At 35.3% G+C, this 18,367-nt stretch overlaps 2 protein-coding genes across 5 annotated transcripts; one reads left to right on the forward strand and one right to left on the reverse strand.

Annotated features, from left to right (window-relative positions):
• Nucleotides 1–111: 111 nt before the first annotated feature.
• On the reverse strand, nt 112–1,618 carry LOC6572538 (RNA-binding protein with serine-rich domain 1). Its single transcript, XM_001998609.4, has 3 exons — nt 1,455–1,618; nt 1,236–1,394; nt 112–1,163 (listed from the first exon to the last, which is right to left on the reverse strand). Coding segments are annotated over exons 1-3 (1,143 nt in total). The 5' UTR covers nt 1,457–1,618; the 3' UTR covers nt 112–181.
• Nucleotides 1,619–1,727: 109 nt separating this feature from the next.
• On the forward strand, nt 1,728–16,301 carry LOC6572537 (homeobox protein 2). 4 transcript variants are annotated; one of them, XM_032728259.2, is made up of 8 exons: nt 1,728–1,798; nt 6,265–6,693; nt 10,858–12,238; nt 13,207–13,590; nt 13,652–14,841; nt 14,906–15,090; nt 15,157–15,269; nt 15,444–16,301. In XM_032728259.2, exons 2-8 carry the CDS (start codon nt 6,371–6,373, stop codon nt 15,657–15,659), a joined length of 3,792 nt encoding a protein of 1,263 aa, XP_032584150.1. In that variant the 5' UTR covers nt 1,728–1,798; nt 6,265–6,370; the 3' UTR covers nt 15,660–16,301. The 4 variants fall into 4 exon arrangements, with proteins under 4 accessions (XP_032584150.1, XP_032584149.1, XP_032584152.1 ...); XM_032728258.2 differs by lacking the exon at nt 1,728–1,798 and adding an exon at nt 2,057–2,734; XM_032728261.2 differs by lacking the exon at nt 1,728–1,798 and adding an exon at nt 2,070–2,734 and having other exon boundaries at nt 11,941–12,238.
• Nucleotides 16,302–18,367: the final 2,066 nt, after the last annotated feature.

The raw sequence follows: 18,367 nt of genomic DNA on the forward strand, positions 1-18,367 counted from the left end.
CCATAGTATCATTTAAAAAATTGTTTTGCATTTAGTTTGCTTTTTTGATTTATTTCATGTCTACATTTAAATAATTGTTTCGGATTATGAATAGATTTTAATTTATGGGCATTTGTTGTTGATCTTCCCTAATGGTTTACCCATTAAAAGGAAAATTTTATTTTTTTCTTGTCAATTCGCTTTAACGGGAACTATCGGAACTATTGCTACGACGACGGCGGCGAATGGGTGAACGGGAACGACGACGCGGAGAACGTCGGCCCCGAGGTGGTGAATTGCGCCGTCCACCACCACCACCTCCACCGCCTCCGCGGTTATTGAAGCGATTAAACTGCGGCGGGGAACGCCAACGTCCGCCCTGTGGACGACGCATCTGGGGCGACGGACGTCGCATGGGCGGTCGCTGCTTGGGGACAATTACTGGCGATACTGTTATCTCCTGGCCATCGATTTGCCCGCCATCCATGTGCTTCATGGCCGACTCGCAGTCCTCAGCCGTTGCATACTCGACATAAGCCATGCCGCGTCCAAAATTGGGATGATAGCGATCCGTTGGGAATTCCACATTCTTGATTGTGCCAAAGCTACTAAAGATCTCCATGACATGATCTTTCGTGACATTCCGGGTGAGTCGCCCAACATGGATACGCACTGGCTTTGGCGTAGGTGAGCGTGAGCGGGTGCGGCTGCGACTACGTGAGCGCTCGCGGCGCTTTGGCGGCGGTGTGCGATCGACAGTGCCACGCCCACCGCCACGGCGGCGGGGCGACCGTGAGCGGCTGGCTGACCGGGAACGCTCACGTTTTACGTTATTCACCTCGCCACCTCCAGCTGCGCCGCTACGATCATTGGAAGTCCGGCGTGCACGATCTCTTGAACGAGTGCGACTGCGCTGAACACGATCACGATCCCGCTCACGTTCCGATTCCTTACGCACCTTGCTATTGGGACGCGGCGATTTGGTAGTTCTGCGCGGCGAACGAGAAGTATCCTTCCCGCCTGCTGCACTACCGCTGGTTCCGCCTCTACGACGTCTAGTTTTCTCGCTGCGATCCGAGTCGCTCGACGATGAGGAAGAGGTACTGGACGAATCGCTTGAGCTGCTCGAGCTAGAACGTGAGTTAGAGCCCGAACTGCTGCGTGATGACGAGCTGCCCGATGAGCTTTATGAATGGAAATACATATTTCAGGTTAGCCCGCCGGCAATGAAAAAACTATGTATTATAAATATGCACCTTCTGCTGGAGTCGCTACTAGAGGAAGCGGAGCCCCGGCGCTTGCGTTCCCGCTCTCTGCGCGACGAATTGGATGTAGCGGCTTTTGCGTCCTTCTCTTTAACATCTTTCTCTTTATTTTCTTTTTCACCCTCGGCGGTGGGAGACCGGGCACGCGCCCTAATCGGGGGAAAATATGTCGGTCATGAAATAGCCCGAGGAAATGCCACTTATACTTACATTTTGCTCTTGAAATTTAATTTAATTGATTATCCACTGATAACTTGTCCAATTGTGAATAATATGCTTGCTAAAACAGAACTTTTAAAACACGAAAATATCAAGTTAAACATTCAATGGCGTTCCTGTCGATGTATTTGTTATTTTCCGATTGTATATATCGATGCCTGCTGTAAAACCGACGCACAGTCGCATTTTATAGACATTCTATTCACTCGATATATATTACGTGCAACATTGGTAAAGTAATCGTTAATATAGACAGTGTGACCGGTTTAGAAGAGTAAAAAAAACATACATTCATACATCTACAGCTCTTTTGTCAGGTCGAGAGTCGCGCAGAGGTAAACTCCCATAAAAAAATTCAGATACATTTAATATAAAGTGCAATTTGTTATTTAAAGTATCATATTTGTTAAGCTTTTGTCTAATACAAATTGTGCTTTTCAACGTTTACGCATATACGTAGTGAAATTATATAAAACGCAATTGTTTAATGCCAGTTTTTATTTGTATGGTGACGAAGTGATTGTCATTGTGGATTCATATATATATATAAATGTGCGTATGTATGTGTGTTTTAAATGAATGTGTACACACACACACTCTTACTGGCACACACATTCAGTAGAAAATATGTGAACTTGTGTTGATTTTAAGTGAGCTACGACCAAAGGGGAGCGGTTCGAAGTCACTGTAGGGCACAGAGTTTCGATTTTTTACCCATATCTATGTATACTCACAACGCATTTACAATTGATACGTTTTGACTCCCCACACACAAAGCAAGAGACAGAGAGAGAAATAAGGAGAAAGAGAGGCACAGAAATGGTGAGAGTTTAAGCGAGCGAACGAACAGGGGAGCAAATAAATGGTCTGTCTGAACATTTTACCACACTACCTCTTTGTCTGTTCAAGCGAGTTCTCGTGTTGGTATTTTACTCGCTCGCGTCGATGTGTAAAATTATTTATTTTTTTCTCCTGGTTTGATTTTGCAATCGTTTGTGCCAGTGGTGGTTGTGTAGCTTTGTTCGTCTGCGCGTTATTGTGAATATTGTTAATGTACAAATATATGCAATAATATTATGGAACGCAAATATCTGTATGTGCAGTTAACAAAAGTCAGGCATACATTTCTATAGTATACATACATATATTCATATAATCGATGTGCGTATGCGTGTGTCGTATGTCTCAAAAAAGAGCAATCGTCGTTGAAGTTCGACTACCATGACTACGCAATAGCAACAACAAGAGACAGCGAGACTCGACTTGGTTAGGTGGGTTTTTGCTTTTCTCTTCTGCTCATTGCCGTTGTACTCTCATTCAACTGTATGCAAGTGTATGTTTGTGTGTGTGTGTATGTGTATGTGTTGTCCGTCTGTTTGGTTTTCTTTTGCTTATCTCTCTCACACTCTCAATCATAATGTTGAGAGTAAAAGGCAAGTGATGTATGGGCATAAATACATATGTACATTTTGATAAACATATATACATATATGTATATATTATTATTTTATAATTTATTGTTTTAATTTTGAGAGGGTGGCAAGTGTGTTTAACTTTCGATGGTATGAAGAGCTGACCCTCGCTAAACATACACTCACACTCACACAGTCGTACATGCGATGTAAAAATAAGGTGTTTTACATGATTGCATTAATACAAACACACAAAAATGTACATATGTATTTGCATATGTGTGCCCAAATGAAAATATTTAGCATTTTGTTGTCAAGTTTTAGGATTTCTGTAATAGTCGAAGTGCTAAATGTGTGTGTGCTTATTTGTTGCGTATAAACATACATATATACCTACGTACATAAAAACATATATACATATACCTTAACTGCCTGCTTAACTTACATAGTATTTAAATTTATATAACATGTGCATTTATTTACTATTTGGCATTAAAAACACGCTTTTTATATATATTTATATGTATATTCAAATCTACGCCCAAAAAACAAGTTTCACATATGTATTTATTACTAACATATAACAAAACAATACAACTATTTTCGGATTAACCGAAGATGGATTACCCTTGCAGTTTTATAGGATATGCTTCAAATTATCAATAATCAAAATTAATTCATAAAAAAGAATACTGTCTGATTATTTATTTATCTTAGATATGTTTTCCATTGAAAAACTCAACAGCTTTCATATCCATTTATATTTATAAAGTATCACTTGAAAGATATTCCAGATTATTTAATTAAATAGCAATGTCTCCTGCAAGGGTATTATGATAAACCTGTCCTAAAACGTAAATTAGTTTAAACAAAATATGAATGTAATTGCAAATATTTCTTTTACTTTTGTTTTTTCTTTGTTTTTAGCATACATACAAAATATTTTATTGCTGGTTTTGGTGGTAAATTTGCATTTGTTAATGGCCGTGGCCAGACGTGCCAGCTTCTTAACACACACACAAAAAATATATAATTAAAAAATAAAATAAGTAACAGAAACAAAACAATGAAATGTTTTTGATCGATAATAGACATGTATAAACAAATATCGAAACTAAAACTGAAATGTATGTTAAGTATATTTACATATAGCACATAAGACTGCCGCGCCTCTATCTGTATCTGTATCTCACTGACAACTATTGCAACAGCAACTGCAATTCGCACACACCAACCTCAACTTCAAGCTCAAGTACAAGAAAATATATATATACATATATATGTATATACATATGCATATATATATATACATATATAGTACATATAGAGCTCCATCTAATGCTCGTTCGCCTCCATAAATGCCAACTTATATATTCATATATATTTGATATATATATTAAATATATATATTTATATATTATATTACTCCTCGTACCGCCTACTACTACCAACAACAACAACCACCATCAACAACAACCAACCAACAACATTCTTCTGCAACTTGGCAACAGACTCGGCTTTAGTTAGTAAGCTTGTTTTTTTTTTTTCTTGTAAATTTGTTAAACGTATTTGTACTATTTATAATGTGTACTATTTATTGTAAGGCATGCGAAATGAAAGATTAAAAACAAATATCTAATTGACTATCTACATATTCTGAATATATATTATTAACCAGTTTCTCCTTCTCTTTCATTTCGCCTGCCTTAGATCTCATTTGTAATCTTTGTACTTGTCCTACGTTCTTTGGTTCCAATATTGCTCTAACCCCATTTATACCACTCAAACAACAACAACACATACATTGTTTATATTATGCACACACATACACACAGATACGTACATGCATATATGTATATAAATATTACAGTACAGCTTTGAAAGATTGTTACATCCGTTTACCAAATCCTATTTGTTGACGATATGGGCACTGTTATATATATATACATAAATATATTTTATTTACTTAGGTTATCAGCAAAGAAAAACAAACATTGATAGCTTATATAACGTGTCAAGTTTTGCTATTAATTGTGTACGATAATTGAAAAATTGAAATATTGATGAAACTTTAAAGGTTTATTTTTTTAAATTTAAACGAAACTTTAATTCAAGGCTATATCTGATCTATAGGTAACAGATGTATGATTCAGAAGTCGTGTAAATCATAGTTTGGACAGAAGTAGAATAAAAGAATTTAATAGTTTTTGATTTACACTATAGATTATGTATACTTCTAGACTTAAGTAGAAGTAATACCCAAATATGAGAAAGAATTTTAAATTAGTACGCTTTCCCTTCATGTTGAAGAATTATGATTTCAAATGCCCATTCATCCTTAGATCAAGATATAGGTAAACATTATATAGAACAAAAAAATAATTTCAAAAGAGCAATCACTGGATACAAAAATAAGATCGTACGGAATGTAAACCTTTAAGTTTAATTAATTTTCTATTAACATTGTGCTTTAATATTCAATAATTAATACTCGAAGATTTTTTTTTTTTTTTTTTTTTTTTTTATTGTGCGACACTGTGATAGCTGAAAAGCCATTGTAATAGCTTTAAAGATAAGTTAATATATTATCAAAATTGTGCTGTGTTTCTAATACATATGTATATATATATATATACTAAATACTATATATACTCTATACAAATATATATATTAAGATAATTGTTTTACCCTCGTAAGTCTCCAGTTATCAATAGAGTACTAACTAGTTCTGTAAACGACAGAAAAAAAAGAAGAAAATGAGAATATTTACTAATATATTTTGTTTCCTTTTGTTATGTTATCATACATACTTTCACACACATACTCCCATACCCAAGCATTATATATATATACCTATTAGCTATGTATGACAAGAGTTTTTTTCTTCATATTATTAAACGCATAAATCAGGCATATTGTGTACTCTATATAGTTACCCAGAAGACTAACCAAGCACGTATTATCCACTCATTTATTTAATTATTAATATTGACAAAATCTTATTAAAGCTACACTGTTAAAAATCAAACTCAAATTGTTGCTGTTTTATTTATGAACAAGAAAAAAATATCTATACATATAGATATTCTTCTATATACATACATGCATATATACGCTATCTTCTTTACATATTCACATATTCACACATATACACACACATTTTTAATGCTGTTTTCCTCAGTAAGTACTAGTATTTATCCCTCTATCCATAAATGTTTTGTGCTCTCTTATGTATTGTTTTTGGTTTTGATTCCTATTCTTATTATAATCAATCATTTTGTTGAGCATGTTGGCTTGTTGGTTGTTATTGCTTTGTGTACTGGAACGCGGGCGCGGCTTTATCATAGTTCAACTTTATTTTTGAAAAAAAGCAAACGTTTTCCTTCCAGCTTTAAATGAGACAAACAAAAGTTTGAGCAATCAAGAATACAAAATAAACAAACAAACAACAACAAGAACTCCAACTGCAGTTAAGTCTCAAGCAGCAGCCGCAACATGCTGAACTCCAATGCGAATCATTCGGGCAACAGCCGGCGGCCGTTTTCTCGCAATTCCTCTTCGGCCCGTTCACATCGTGGCCGTATGCTCTACTCCCCGCATCCGCATGGTCAGCAGCAGCAGCAGCAGCAGCAGCAACAACAACAACAACAACAGCAGTCGCAGAGAAACAACAACAATAACAACAATGGCCTTGTGCCGGGTCATAGTCCCTGGTGCAATGTAAATCTGAATCGCCACAATAATGATAGCAACAACAACAACAGCAACAACAATGCCAACAATAACAAAGATGCAATCGATGGCAGAAATTCAAATTGGTAAGAGCTACGCAGCTTATGGTATATTAAAAATACCAAATAATATTTGCAAATTACGTTAGCTGTAAGTGACATAAAAGCGAATTTGAAGTACCCCCTTATCCAAATGCCCTCTATCCCGCCGTTATCCCACACCGTACTATAATTGCCTACGACTTGCCATAAAAATAATAATAATAACAACAACATCCCTATTACTCGTTCCCCACGCTCCCCACTATAACTATAGAACAGTTTTCTCTACTCTTCTATCTATATCTATATCTGTCTGTCTCTCTCTCTCTATAAATATATATCTAACTACTTCTACGTAACTACACCACAGTTATAAAAATCGCTTTTAGGTTAAAGGGAGAATTTTGTAATTAATTGCGTGTTGTCCATAAAAAAAGAGTAAAGAGTAAATCAATATTCATATAAAGCGCAGCCAAAAACATTTCTTTGGCCTCTTTTACCGTTGAATTTTCGAAGCACTTAAAAAAAAAATCAAAAAAAAAACTTGCATCAACAACAAAACAGCTGCAGGCTTGGGAATTGTAAGAGAGTGGGAGTTAACGCAGCTAGCTTTTTCAATACACTGCCGCGCTCTCTCTCTCTCTCTCGCTCTCGCTTTGACAGTGTTGCACAGTGGTTTGCAGTTGCAGCTGTTTTGTTGCTTCTCTCTACTTTTTTTAAAATTCGTATTCATTTGTTATTTTTCGTACTATACATTTTCTTTGTTTTGTTTGTTTGTTTGTTTTTTTTTTTTTTTCCTTTTTTTTCGTCAATTGGCACATATGTATAATCTCTACTAATTATCGTTGTATCTATTTGCATTTACATTTAAATATTAAAACAAAACACAATTTTCGTTCTGCTCAAAAAAAAAAAAAAAAAAAAAAAAAAAAAAAACAAAAATCTCCATTCCTAATTGTATCGTGTGTAAATTTTCTAACCGCTTCAATTACAAATATGTATACTTACCAGGCGAAATACCATAGTAGATACATATATTAACATTTATCTAAGAACTTATCGGAAATTGTTTGAATTTCAAGCGTTAACAAAAACAAAAATCCAAGAACAAATGCATGAAGAGCACTTGAAAATGGCGAGCAAAACTTAATACGTAGCAAATGTCCTAAGTTTTTTATTCGTAGTTGTTTCTTTGTCCAACAAAACCATAAAACAAAAACAAGCTTCTTAATTTATCGTACTTACTAAATACTTTTACATACTCTCTCGTAAATACATACTGTGTAAAGTGCGCTTAACGGTCTATTACCAAGCATGCCAACATCATTAATTTACAACAACAACACTTATTTTGCAACTTTTGCCAAAACAAAACAATTTTCTTTGCCGCGGGCAAACAAAATTCAGATCTGTACAAATTCGTAATTTCTGTAGTTGGTAAAACAAAAATTACTTTTTGCAATTGAAGTTTGCATATAACTTGTTTGCTTTTCTTTTCGATACTAGTTTAATGCTACGTGTGTATGTAAATTTGTATTGTATACTTTAAAAGGGTTTTTCGGTTATGGAATAAAATATTTATATAAGTATTTAGCTTTACAAACATTAATAGCTTTTTTCTAATGCAAAAATGTCTTTGTGAAAGGGAAAATCAATTTACGCATACATGATTACAGCGCATTTTCATATCCATGTCTGTGATCAAACAAGTTCCGACAGAATGAATCTTAAATTGAGGTTATGTGAGAATTCATCCACTTTGAAAATTTGAGAAAATTAGAACTGTGTGATAGATGTAAGTGTTTTTCATGCATACTTTGAACTCGGATAAATCAGAAATACGACAACACAAGAATTACACTGCATTTAGTTCCACATGGCGAACTAGTTCAAAGAGCAGCTAAGTCAGCTGTACAACTCCACGGCTGTATAGCACTTTTTAATCTACTATGCGTTTGTATATTTCATTTATTCTTTGATTATTACATTTTTTTTTGCGAATAGTTTTGCTTAAAGTTTACGCTAAATAAAAAAAAAAAAAAAAAACTTTTTTAAATACTTTGAAAAAAAAAAAAAATGTATTGTGATGTTTGAAAAACAATGTGATTATAATAAACGCAACCGTCAAAGTGCAAGCAATATATATTATATATATAAAATTAAAACCGATTTAGTTACAAAATTTCCTCTTTATCCAAACCGTACAGTAAATACTTAGTTGTAATATTTTTTCAATTCAACATTTTATGAATGATATAATGCATTTTAGTTGAGTTTATTGATTGTTATTAAATAGAATTGATAGATTGGTGTACTTCTATTTATATAAGCGCTTAACTGCATTTTTGGTGCCAGTAAACAATACATAAAAATTCTCTGATAAATTTGACTGAATAATTATACTATGTATTTATATGTATACTTAATGATCAAGAAACTCAGCTTAATGTTTTACTTATTTATTTGCATTATGCACACTGCGGCTTAGAATGTTCAATAAACAGTTTTAATGTACCTAAATAGAAACTCCAAAAAAAAAAAGATGCAAAATCGTCAAAAAAGCTAAATATAAATATAGAGTAAATGCGTTACTATTATTTCTTTTTTATCAATAGTTGTATTCAATATGTGATTGTGTGTGAGCGCAATATTCAAAATCCAAGCAACTATTATATACTATATGAAAATTTTGAACTTTTGTCACACTCGCTGTTAAACAAAACAAACAAAATATAAAGAAAAAATCAAAAATAATTTTTTATCTAGTATATATTTTTTTTATATGATTTCTTCATTTAAGTTTTTTGGACACGAACCAACCTGCAATTAGTGCGTAAGTTTTAAACGTTAACGTAAAATTTTTTTGGCGCTTTTTAGCCCACGCCCACCCAACTGCTGCTGTCTATGTGTGTGTGAATATATGTGTGTATTTATATATATTATGTATATATTTCGTATATATAATATATATAATTCAGTAGTATCTTGTATTCCCCAGCTCGATTACTCGATCTGTGTCACCCTAAGATATTGTCTTATGCTTTACATACGCATGCTGTTGTGCTTACGTTACATACGTTAACGAGATTACGTGCATTGCGTGCCCGAAAGCTGATTCGTCAGAGCGCGCCGCACCAACACATGCATACATGCTCCCCCAAAAGCTGGATTAACGGTTTACGTTTTTTGCGTTCTCTTTTGTATATTTTTGAGCATGTACAGCACTATCTATTTCTTTCTCTCTGTCTCTCTCTCTCTCTCTCTCTCTATTTATTACAAGTGCATACAAATCTCTGCCTCTCTCTCTATATATATATCTCATGTTTAGCTAGTGAAAGCGTTGCGTTGAAAAGTGTCCTAAAAACTGTGATACTCGCATTTGTTGTTATATTTTTGATAAAACTTTTAATTTGTTTTTGTAAGCGTAGTGTGCATTGAAGCGAAAGCCAAACAAATAAATAAATAAAATAGCAAACTAACAACTATTTCTATTTAAAATGCATAAGTACAACAAAAAGAATAAGAACCAAAAAAAAAAAAAATCAAAGATTTGTGCAAAATTAGTACGTATTTGTTTCTACTAAATGCATATTGCATTTGTGTGTATATGTAGATAATTATTAAATAATATTGTTATATGATTGCAACAAAACTCTTGCTACATATACACGCATTGCCATTATATTATTATGAACTATATGTGTGTGTATATATTGATATTATATAATTACATAATATATATATTATATATATATATATATATATCTATATTAAACTAATAATCTAATTATTGCATTTTGCCATTTACATATATATTATTTTTATCTTTTTCGTTTTTCTTTCTTCTTCATAAAAAACCGAAAAAAACTGCAAAATAATAATAAAAAAAAAAAAACTATAATAATAACGTATATGTGTGGCTACCACTCTGCATATATACACTACTACTACTACTACTACTACCTACTACCTGTACATGTATATGCATACAAAAATAACTATATATGGGTTGTGTTTTAATACTACCACCACACTGCTACTGCATTGATTTGATTGAACAATTTTCAAATGTATCTCGTAAAATCGAATATATATATTATATTATATGCGTATATCTTATTATATGTATTACCATATTATCTGAAAAAAAAAAACAACAATCCAAATCCAAAAACATAACGCAATTGCAATCCTAAATCGAAAATCCAGCGATGTACAAACAAGTAATTCTAGCGGAACTTGTATTTATAACAATAGCAAAACGCATCATCACAACAACAGCCTTAACCTCAATCATAATCATAATGCCTCCTCACAACAACAGAATCATCAGTCACAAGTCCATCATAGCCAGCCCACTCAGTATAACAGTAACAATAACAGTATCAGTAACAATAACAGTAACAGTAACAGTAACATTAACAGTAACAGTAATGTTAACCATAACAGCTATCATCATTCAATTACCAACATTGCACACGACAACAATTGCACTGTTAACAATAGCAGCAGTAATCGCAGTAGTTTGCGAACTCTACACAATGAAAACCACAATCCCAATCAGTATTTAATATCCAATCAGAGTCCAAATGTGAATCACGGCTATCAGAGCTATTTTGATATGTGCCACAGTGCTGCGAGTGTGCCTCCTGCTTTTGGTTCAATGTCCGTGTCCGTTGTTCGATTAAATCCAGCACGCTTATGTTTAACTGTTGCCCCCCCGACCACAAGCACACCTACAACACGCCGTAGCACACCCCTTGCCCTGATATCCTTACCAGCCCAACAGCATAACAACAACAACCACAATCACCTTCCACATAATTTCAATCATAATCATCAATATCACAGCACCCATCACAGCTACAACAACAACAACAACAGCAACAACAACCAGTATCACCAATCACAACCACAACCACTGTCACAACCACAACCACAACAACAACCGACTAATCGCCAATCCCTCCCGCTAACACGTACGAATTCAAATTCAACAACCGCAACAACTTTCAATTCAACCAATACAACAACAAATAGTATTCCTACTGATGTTGTGAATGTCAATTCTTGTACCGATATAATTCCTCATGGGTCAACTGCGCCACAACAACAACAACATCCACAACCACAACAACTGTGTTCACAACGCCAACAACGACGATCTCAAACCCAACAACTACAACAACAACAACCACAACAAATGCAACTGCAACAATTGTCGCCGCCGCTTCTTATGATAAACCTCAACCAATTGACTGATACTCATTATAACCATGCATCCATCAATAGTCATAGCCAAGGATCTGCAGGACCACATCACGGCCAACGTAACTACAACAATCGCAGCAACATCAACATCAATAATAATAGCAATAACAACAACAACAACAATGCGATTAATGTGAGCAATTCTGACTATATGAATTATCGTCGCGCTTGTCCCGCTTTGTCCCGTGACTATCAGCAACACCACAACAACAGCAGCAACAACAATAATATTAACAACAACAACAATCTGGGCAACGGCCACAACAACAACAACAGTCGTCGCCACAATGGCAACTATGACAGAAATCCAAACAATAATGTGAGTTAGCAAGTCAGTTCAATATATATGTATATAAATTTATATGTGTAATATAGGTATATTTAATATATACATAGGTTATTGGTATAGATATATACATAGATATATTCTTTTATATTAACACACCTTTTCCAGCTAAACTATATAATTATAAGCAATCTAAAAGCTAACCCTAGTCAACTATACATCTGACTAAGCTGCCTCTAGCAATTGAAAATTCTATCTAAAAATCATTTACCTTATCATAGAAAAACATCACCATCTCCACAAATTATCTTTAGAAGATAAAGTGCTGACGACGAGAATTTAGACTCAAACAAATTCTCAATATGTAGGTCATTAATTGAACATATCCTTCTTCATATGGATATGCATACATTAAACAATAATTGATTTTACATTCTGAGGCTCATATATTTCGCTATGTTGTAAGCGATATATCAAGTTGTTCTATCAATCTACGAAAGTATACAAAATTGATAATACTTATAATTAATAGATTTGACCATTTCCAAAAATTGGTATTCAATGACACAGAGCGAGATAAACAACCTATAATTCAGGCTATACAAAATAAATGGTTGCATTATGAGTCAAAAAAAAAAAAGTTTCTTCTAATAATAAATCATAGATTATTTTGACAAATGTTAAAGATGATAGACCAAGCATTTTATTGATAGACTACTGAATAGTAAACAATATTTAATTTTACCGGCAGTATGCTATAAATATTGTATAATTATATCCCCTATATATATTATAATTTATATTATATATTATTTCACTATATTCTATACATATTTATATACTTTTATATTTTATTTCACTATATTCCATACATAAGGCTCAGTAAATTTAAAAATTATTACAACTAACACTATCGTAGCTTTAGCTTGATGTTCAGAGTATTTGCCAGGTTAGACATATAGTTCAATGCGCATCTTTCATTGTATTTCCACTCCTTGCAGCACTTTAATAATGGTAGTTCGGAACAGAATGTGGATCATAGAGCTGATGGTGGATATAGCTTTATGCGCAATGGGGGAATTGGCAACAGCTATGGTCGGAATGGTGCCCAGCACTATCAGCAGCACATGAGCAATGGCTATAGCAACAACAACAACAACGGAAATAACAACAATGTTGCATCTGGATCCTCCGCCGGGCCTGGCCTAATGGGTGATGTGCCGTCCGGCTCCGGTTTGTCCGGCTCAACGCTATCGCTTAACAATGGACTCGGTCCCAACGGCATCAACTCGGATAGTCCATCGCGCAAGCGTCGCCGCATTTCGGGTCGGCCCAGTCAATCGCCGCCAGCTATTTGGGAGCCTAGACGCTCACAGCGTGTTATGGTAAGTCGTTGTGTAGAGTAGGCTATTCAAAACATTTCCCATTCGAATAATTTTTATCCAGATGCAACAGGGCAGTCCGCCGTTGCGTCGTCCACGACTGCGCGATGTGGCCACCTCCACGCAGCAGCAGCAGCAGCAACAAATACAACATCCACAATACGCTTCACAGCCGCATCATTCGCAACAGCAACAGCAGCAGCAGCAGATGCCTTCGAACTACCATTCAATGCATCATCATCAGCAGCCGCAGCCGCACTACGCGCCGCAGCAACAGCAGCCGCATCAGCACACACACTCGCATCGCTCGCCGTGGGATCTGGCTGGCAATGGTCCGGCCGTGGGCAACGCTGGCGGGCCAGCTCCGAGCAGCACTGTGGGCGCCATATTGCAGCAGGTGCAGGCACCACCGCCACCACCACAGGCACCCAGTCATCAGCAGGGAGTAGGTGCTGCACCTCCGCCACCGCCACCCACCTCGCTAATGGTCGACCTCAATCTGGCTCTGCGTCATGAGCCCATTTGGGCATCCTTCTGCACGTATCCGTTGCCAGCCCAAGCACGCCTGGCGCCTTGCCATCTGCACGGCATTTATGCGCAACCCTTCACAGCAGCGCCTGCCGGTCTGGCTGCTGCTCCGCTCCAGGTAGCTCAGGTGCCGACACCCACACAAGTGGCAGCTGCAGCAGCCGCAGCACAGCACATGATCCAAGCGGCAACGATTACGGCACAGCAGCAGCAACGCGATGTGGCCGCCATTGCAGTGGCTAATCTGACATTGGAGCCACAGCCCAATGCCCACCATATAGACGGACATCAGGCGGCCGCTGCAGCGGCAGCAGCAGCAGCCGCAGCTGCAGCAGCATCTGTGCCAGTGGGCTCCCAGGCAACGCATCCCCATCCACATCCACATCCACATGCACATGCCCATCAGCTGCCAAGCCACATACACATTGCCTCGATGAGTGCTGCAGCGGCAGCGGCTGCTGCACAGCATATACATTCCAATGCGGCGGCAGCAGCAGCTGCTGCACACGCCACACAAATGTCGGCAGCAGCGGCACCGCAGCAGATAATTATATCATCAGAGCGACGCACATTCCCGCCGCACAGACGCCTACCGCGCTTCTGGCCAGCCAATCATGGACCACACCGGCATGTCCTACCGCCGCAGTCGCTGGCACCACATCAAGCGCCCGTGCAAATCCAAACCACCGCTGGCATTATCAATCCGGGCTTCTTGCTCAATTTCCTGTAAGTTTAACTAATTAATCATGAAAATTCGCATATCTAATCTATTGCATTTATATTATTGCAGCGCCATGTTCCCGCTATCACCGTATAACCAACACGATCTCAACTCCGCGGACACCAATGAGACGGAGAATTATGAGGCGCTGCTCAGCCTGGCTGAGCGTTTGGGCGAGGCCAAGCCTCGCGGGCTAACTCGCAACGAAATCGATCAGTTGCCCAGCTATAAATATAATCCAGATGCACATAGTGGTAATACAAATTTAATTTTTGTGTCCGTTGGAAGTTCATTTGTTATCTAATTATAAATTTTAACAGGCGATCAATCATCCTGCGTGGTCTGCATGTGTGATTTCGAGTTGCGCCAGTTGCTGCGCGTATTGCCCTGCTCCCACGAATTCCACGCCAAGTGTGTGGACAAATGGCTGCGCGTAAGTTAAATATTTGTTTAATGTTTGTTTCCCTCTAAGTGCAGTGTCTGCACCTAACGGTGCATGCTCAAATGGCGCTTGATTAACCGTTCAGCTGAGCCTATGAAATAGTGTCTTTATCGATATTTCGTGTTTAGCTTTGTCAGCCATTCATTTGATTTTGTATATTTGCAGTCGAATCGCACATGCCCGATTTGCCGTGGCAACGCTTCCGATTATTTTGAGAGCGGCGTTCATCAACAGCAGCAGCAGGTTTCGGCACAGGGAGCAACAACCACAACATCAATAAATGGTAACATTGCCACAGCTACCACCACCAATGCGTCTGCGACTGTTACCGCCACCGCCACCGCCGTCATCGTCAATCCACAGCAGAGCCAGGCCGCTTAGGGCAATACCAGCAACAATAACAATAATAATAACAATAACAAATACCACAACCAAACGCTTTCGCCACGTCGTCCAGGTGCCACAAGTAATGGATCACACACAAAATCACAACAAACAACAAACACATATACACACAGTTAGCCTTTATAAATAATTGATATAACGCGCAACGAATCCAACTGCCAAATCGCTTCCCCTTTAAACCAGACCACTTCAATAGCTTGTCGTAGTACTTTACTTAGGCGGTAGTTGTATGTTAGTAACGGTAAATGGTTAAAGAAGAAACAGACACACACACACACACACACAGTAAATTGTAATGTTAATGTAATTATATTCAAATGCATACCACCAAAATTTCATACATAAACAAGGACTACATTAAATGCACAATTATCGATAATATTTCATCGATAGTAATATTAAAGAAGTTGAAAATAAGTAAACTCAGCAACAACAACAACAACAAACCATAAAATTCATAATCACACTGTTATCTTTTTTTGTGCACTACTGAGCAAATTAAAAATTAGATAAATTGAGTCAAATTGGGCTCAGCTGCCGCCTGTGCTTATAATTTCCTTGTGCATTACATTGTAACAGATCTATTAAAAATTGAGTGCATACTCTGTATACAAAGCATTACTATTATCTATACTAAATGGTGTATTTTAAAATGTTGCTGTCCACATACATACATATTAATTAACACTATCTTCAAATTAAAAAAAAAAAAAAAAAACAAAATGGAAAATTAAAAAAAAAAATATATATATATTTGTATTTGTTTATGCTTTCTGTTTCCTTATATACATACATACATAATATTTGCATTGCATTTTAATTTAATAATTATTAAAAGTTAAATTCTATATATATACTCAATAGGGATTGGTAGCTTTTCACAGTTGAAGGTAGACATGCTGTTCCATAACACAAAATGGCCGCCGTAAACTGTTAAGATCAGCGCGTTCTTATTGAAAAATACTGTATATTGTACGAACTGAACCCACTGAAGAAGTTCTTCTTCTTTTTGCACTAAGCAAAACAAAAACAAAAAAGTACTAAAATCAACTAATATTTAACTCTTTCAATTTTTTCGTTTCAATTGTTTAAACTTTTTTTTTAATTTATTACTATTAGTATATATATATATACTTATATATATATATATATACTTACACTAATATAAACGAAGCAACTAACTTTGAAACATATAAGCAATCTTTGAAATCGACTAAAAAATAAACTAAAAAATACAAAATCGCAGAGACAACATATATATACAAATCGCGCGATAGCACAGCAGACATACAGTAATAATAATAATTATAATAATATGATCTACATACATATACATATACATATATTGGTGGGCTTATTTAACTGTATTGTCTTAGACGTGTGCGATTCGCTAAACTATATATATATATATATACATATAAACGAGGGCAGCTCCACAGTTTCGTAGATTTGCCTTTTTCGTGTTTATCCAGGCTCTTTGTTATATGGCATATATATATAACATAACTTACACCGAAAACCTCCTTGAATTTGAATCAATGTGACTTGTCTATTAAAAGTAGCACGCTGGCCGAGCATCAGATGCAAATATGTAGTTATATACATTAATATCTATATATATATTGGATCTATATAGAGTTTTCTTCTATTATTATGGTGTTTCTTAATAATATGTATATGCATAACGTGTACGATATTTGCATAGCCTGTAAATCTGTACGGTTTTTAAAAATATACACATATATAATAGCAATATGTTTATATACATATACTTAACAAAACAGAATACAGAAAAAATTACCAAGTAAATTGAAATGATTCCTGCCCTCCATTCGTATCAAACCATTGAAACTAACTCAAAGCGTTTTTTATACATATAAACACACATCTATATATGGCATTGAATTTTTGTGACAATTGCATGTATATATATATATACGTTGCATATATATATATATATATATATATATATATATATATATATATATATATATATATATATAGCATACATAAACCGTATATAAACATATAAATATAACATAGATTAGAAATTTTCAGACAGTACTAACATAGAAGATGACTTGCTTATAGCGAACCTCTAAAATCAAATTTGTTTTTCGCAAAACAAACTATTTAACAAAATGAAAAACAACGATGAACACTTTTTCAGATTGCGATACCCTTAAAAAAATAAAAATCAATAATGTTTTCAATCCTTACTAAATGCTATGCATAAAAGTGAAAAAAAATCTTGATACCTAGTATATATAATAATACATATTTATATATATGTATGTAAAATGTGTGTGTATTTATTTTTAATCTACATAAATGAAAAAATGGTATTTCCAAAAGACCATTATAAAGGTGTTGTGCTTTTCTAGAATTTTATTAGTAGAATGAAAATGTTTATTTTTTTGTCACAATAAAAATAAAAATAAATAACAAAACGTTATAAAAAGAATATATATATATATACATGGATATGAATTGAATACCTTTTATACGTGCACTGACATACTTACCTATACATATATATATATATATATATATATATATATATATATATATATATATATATATATATATATATATATATATATATATATACAAAAATACTGTCTCAATCAACCGAATTAAGAACCAAACAGCTTGAATACAAATTCCTTAAGCTTATTTTTATA

This window comes from Drosophila mojavensis, unplaced genomic scaffold (assembly GCF_018153725.1).
Source record: "Drosophila mojavensis isolate 15081-1352.22 unplaced genomic scaffold, ASM1815372v1 contig_19, whole genome shotgun sequence".
NCBI lineage: Eukaryota > Metazoa > Arthropoda > Insecta > Diptera > Drosophilidae > Drosophila > Drosophila mojavensis.

Bases quoted from the DNA above. Each gene is read 5' to 3' on its own strand.
- LOC6572538 (XM_001998609.4), bottom strand. The intron at 1,164-1,235 runs GTGCATATTTAT...CCATTCATAAAG, and splicing joins AGTAGCGACTCCAGCAGAAG to CTCATCGGGCAGCTCGTCAT.
- LOC6572537 (XM_032728259.2), top strand. From the start codon at position 6,371: ATGCTGAACTCCAATGCGAATCATTCGGGCAACAGCCGGCGGCCGTTT. The intron at 14,842-14,905 runs GTAAGTTTAACT...ATATTATTGCAG, and splicing joins GGCTTCTTGCTCAATTTCCT to CGCCATGTTCCCGCTATCAC. The intron at 15,091-15,156 runs GTAATACAAATT...AAATTTTAACAG, and splicing joins TAATCCAGATGCACATAGTG to GCGATCAATCATCCTGCGTG.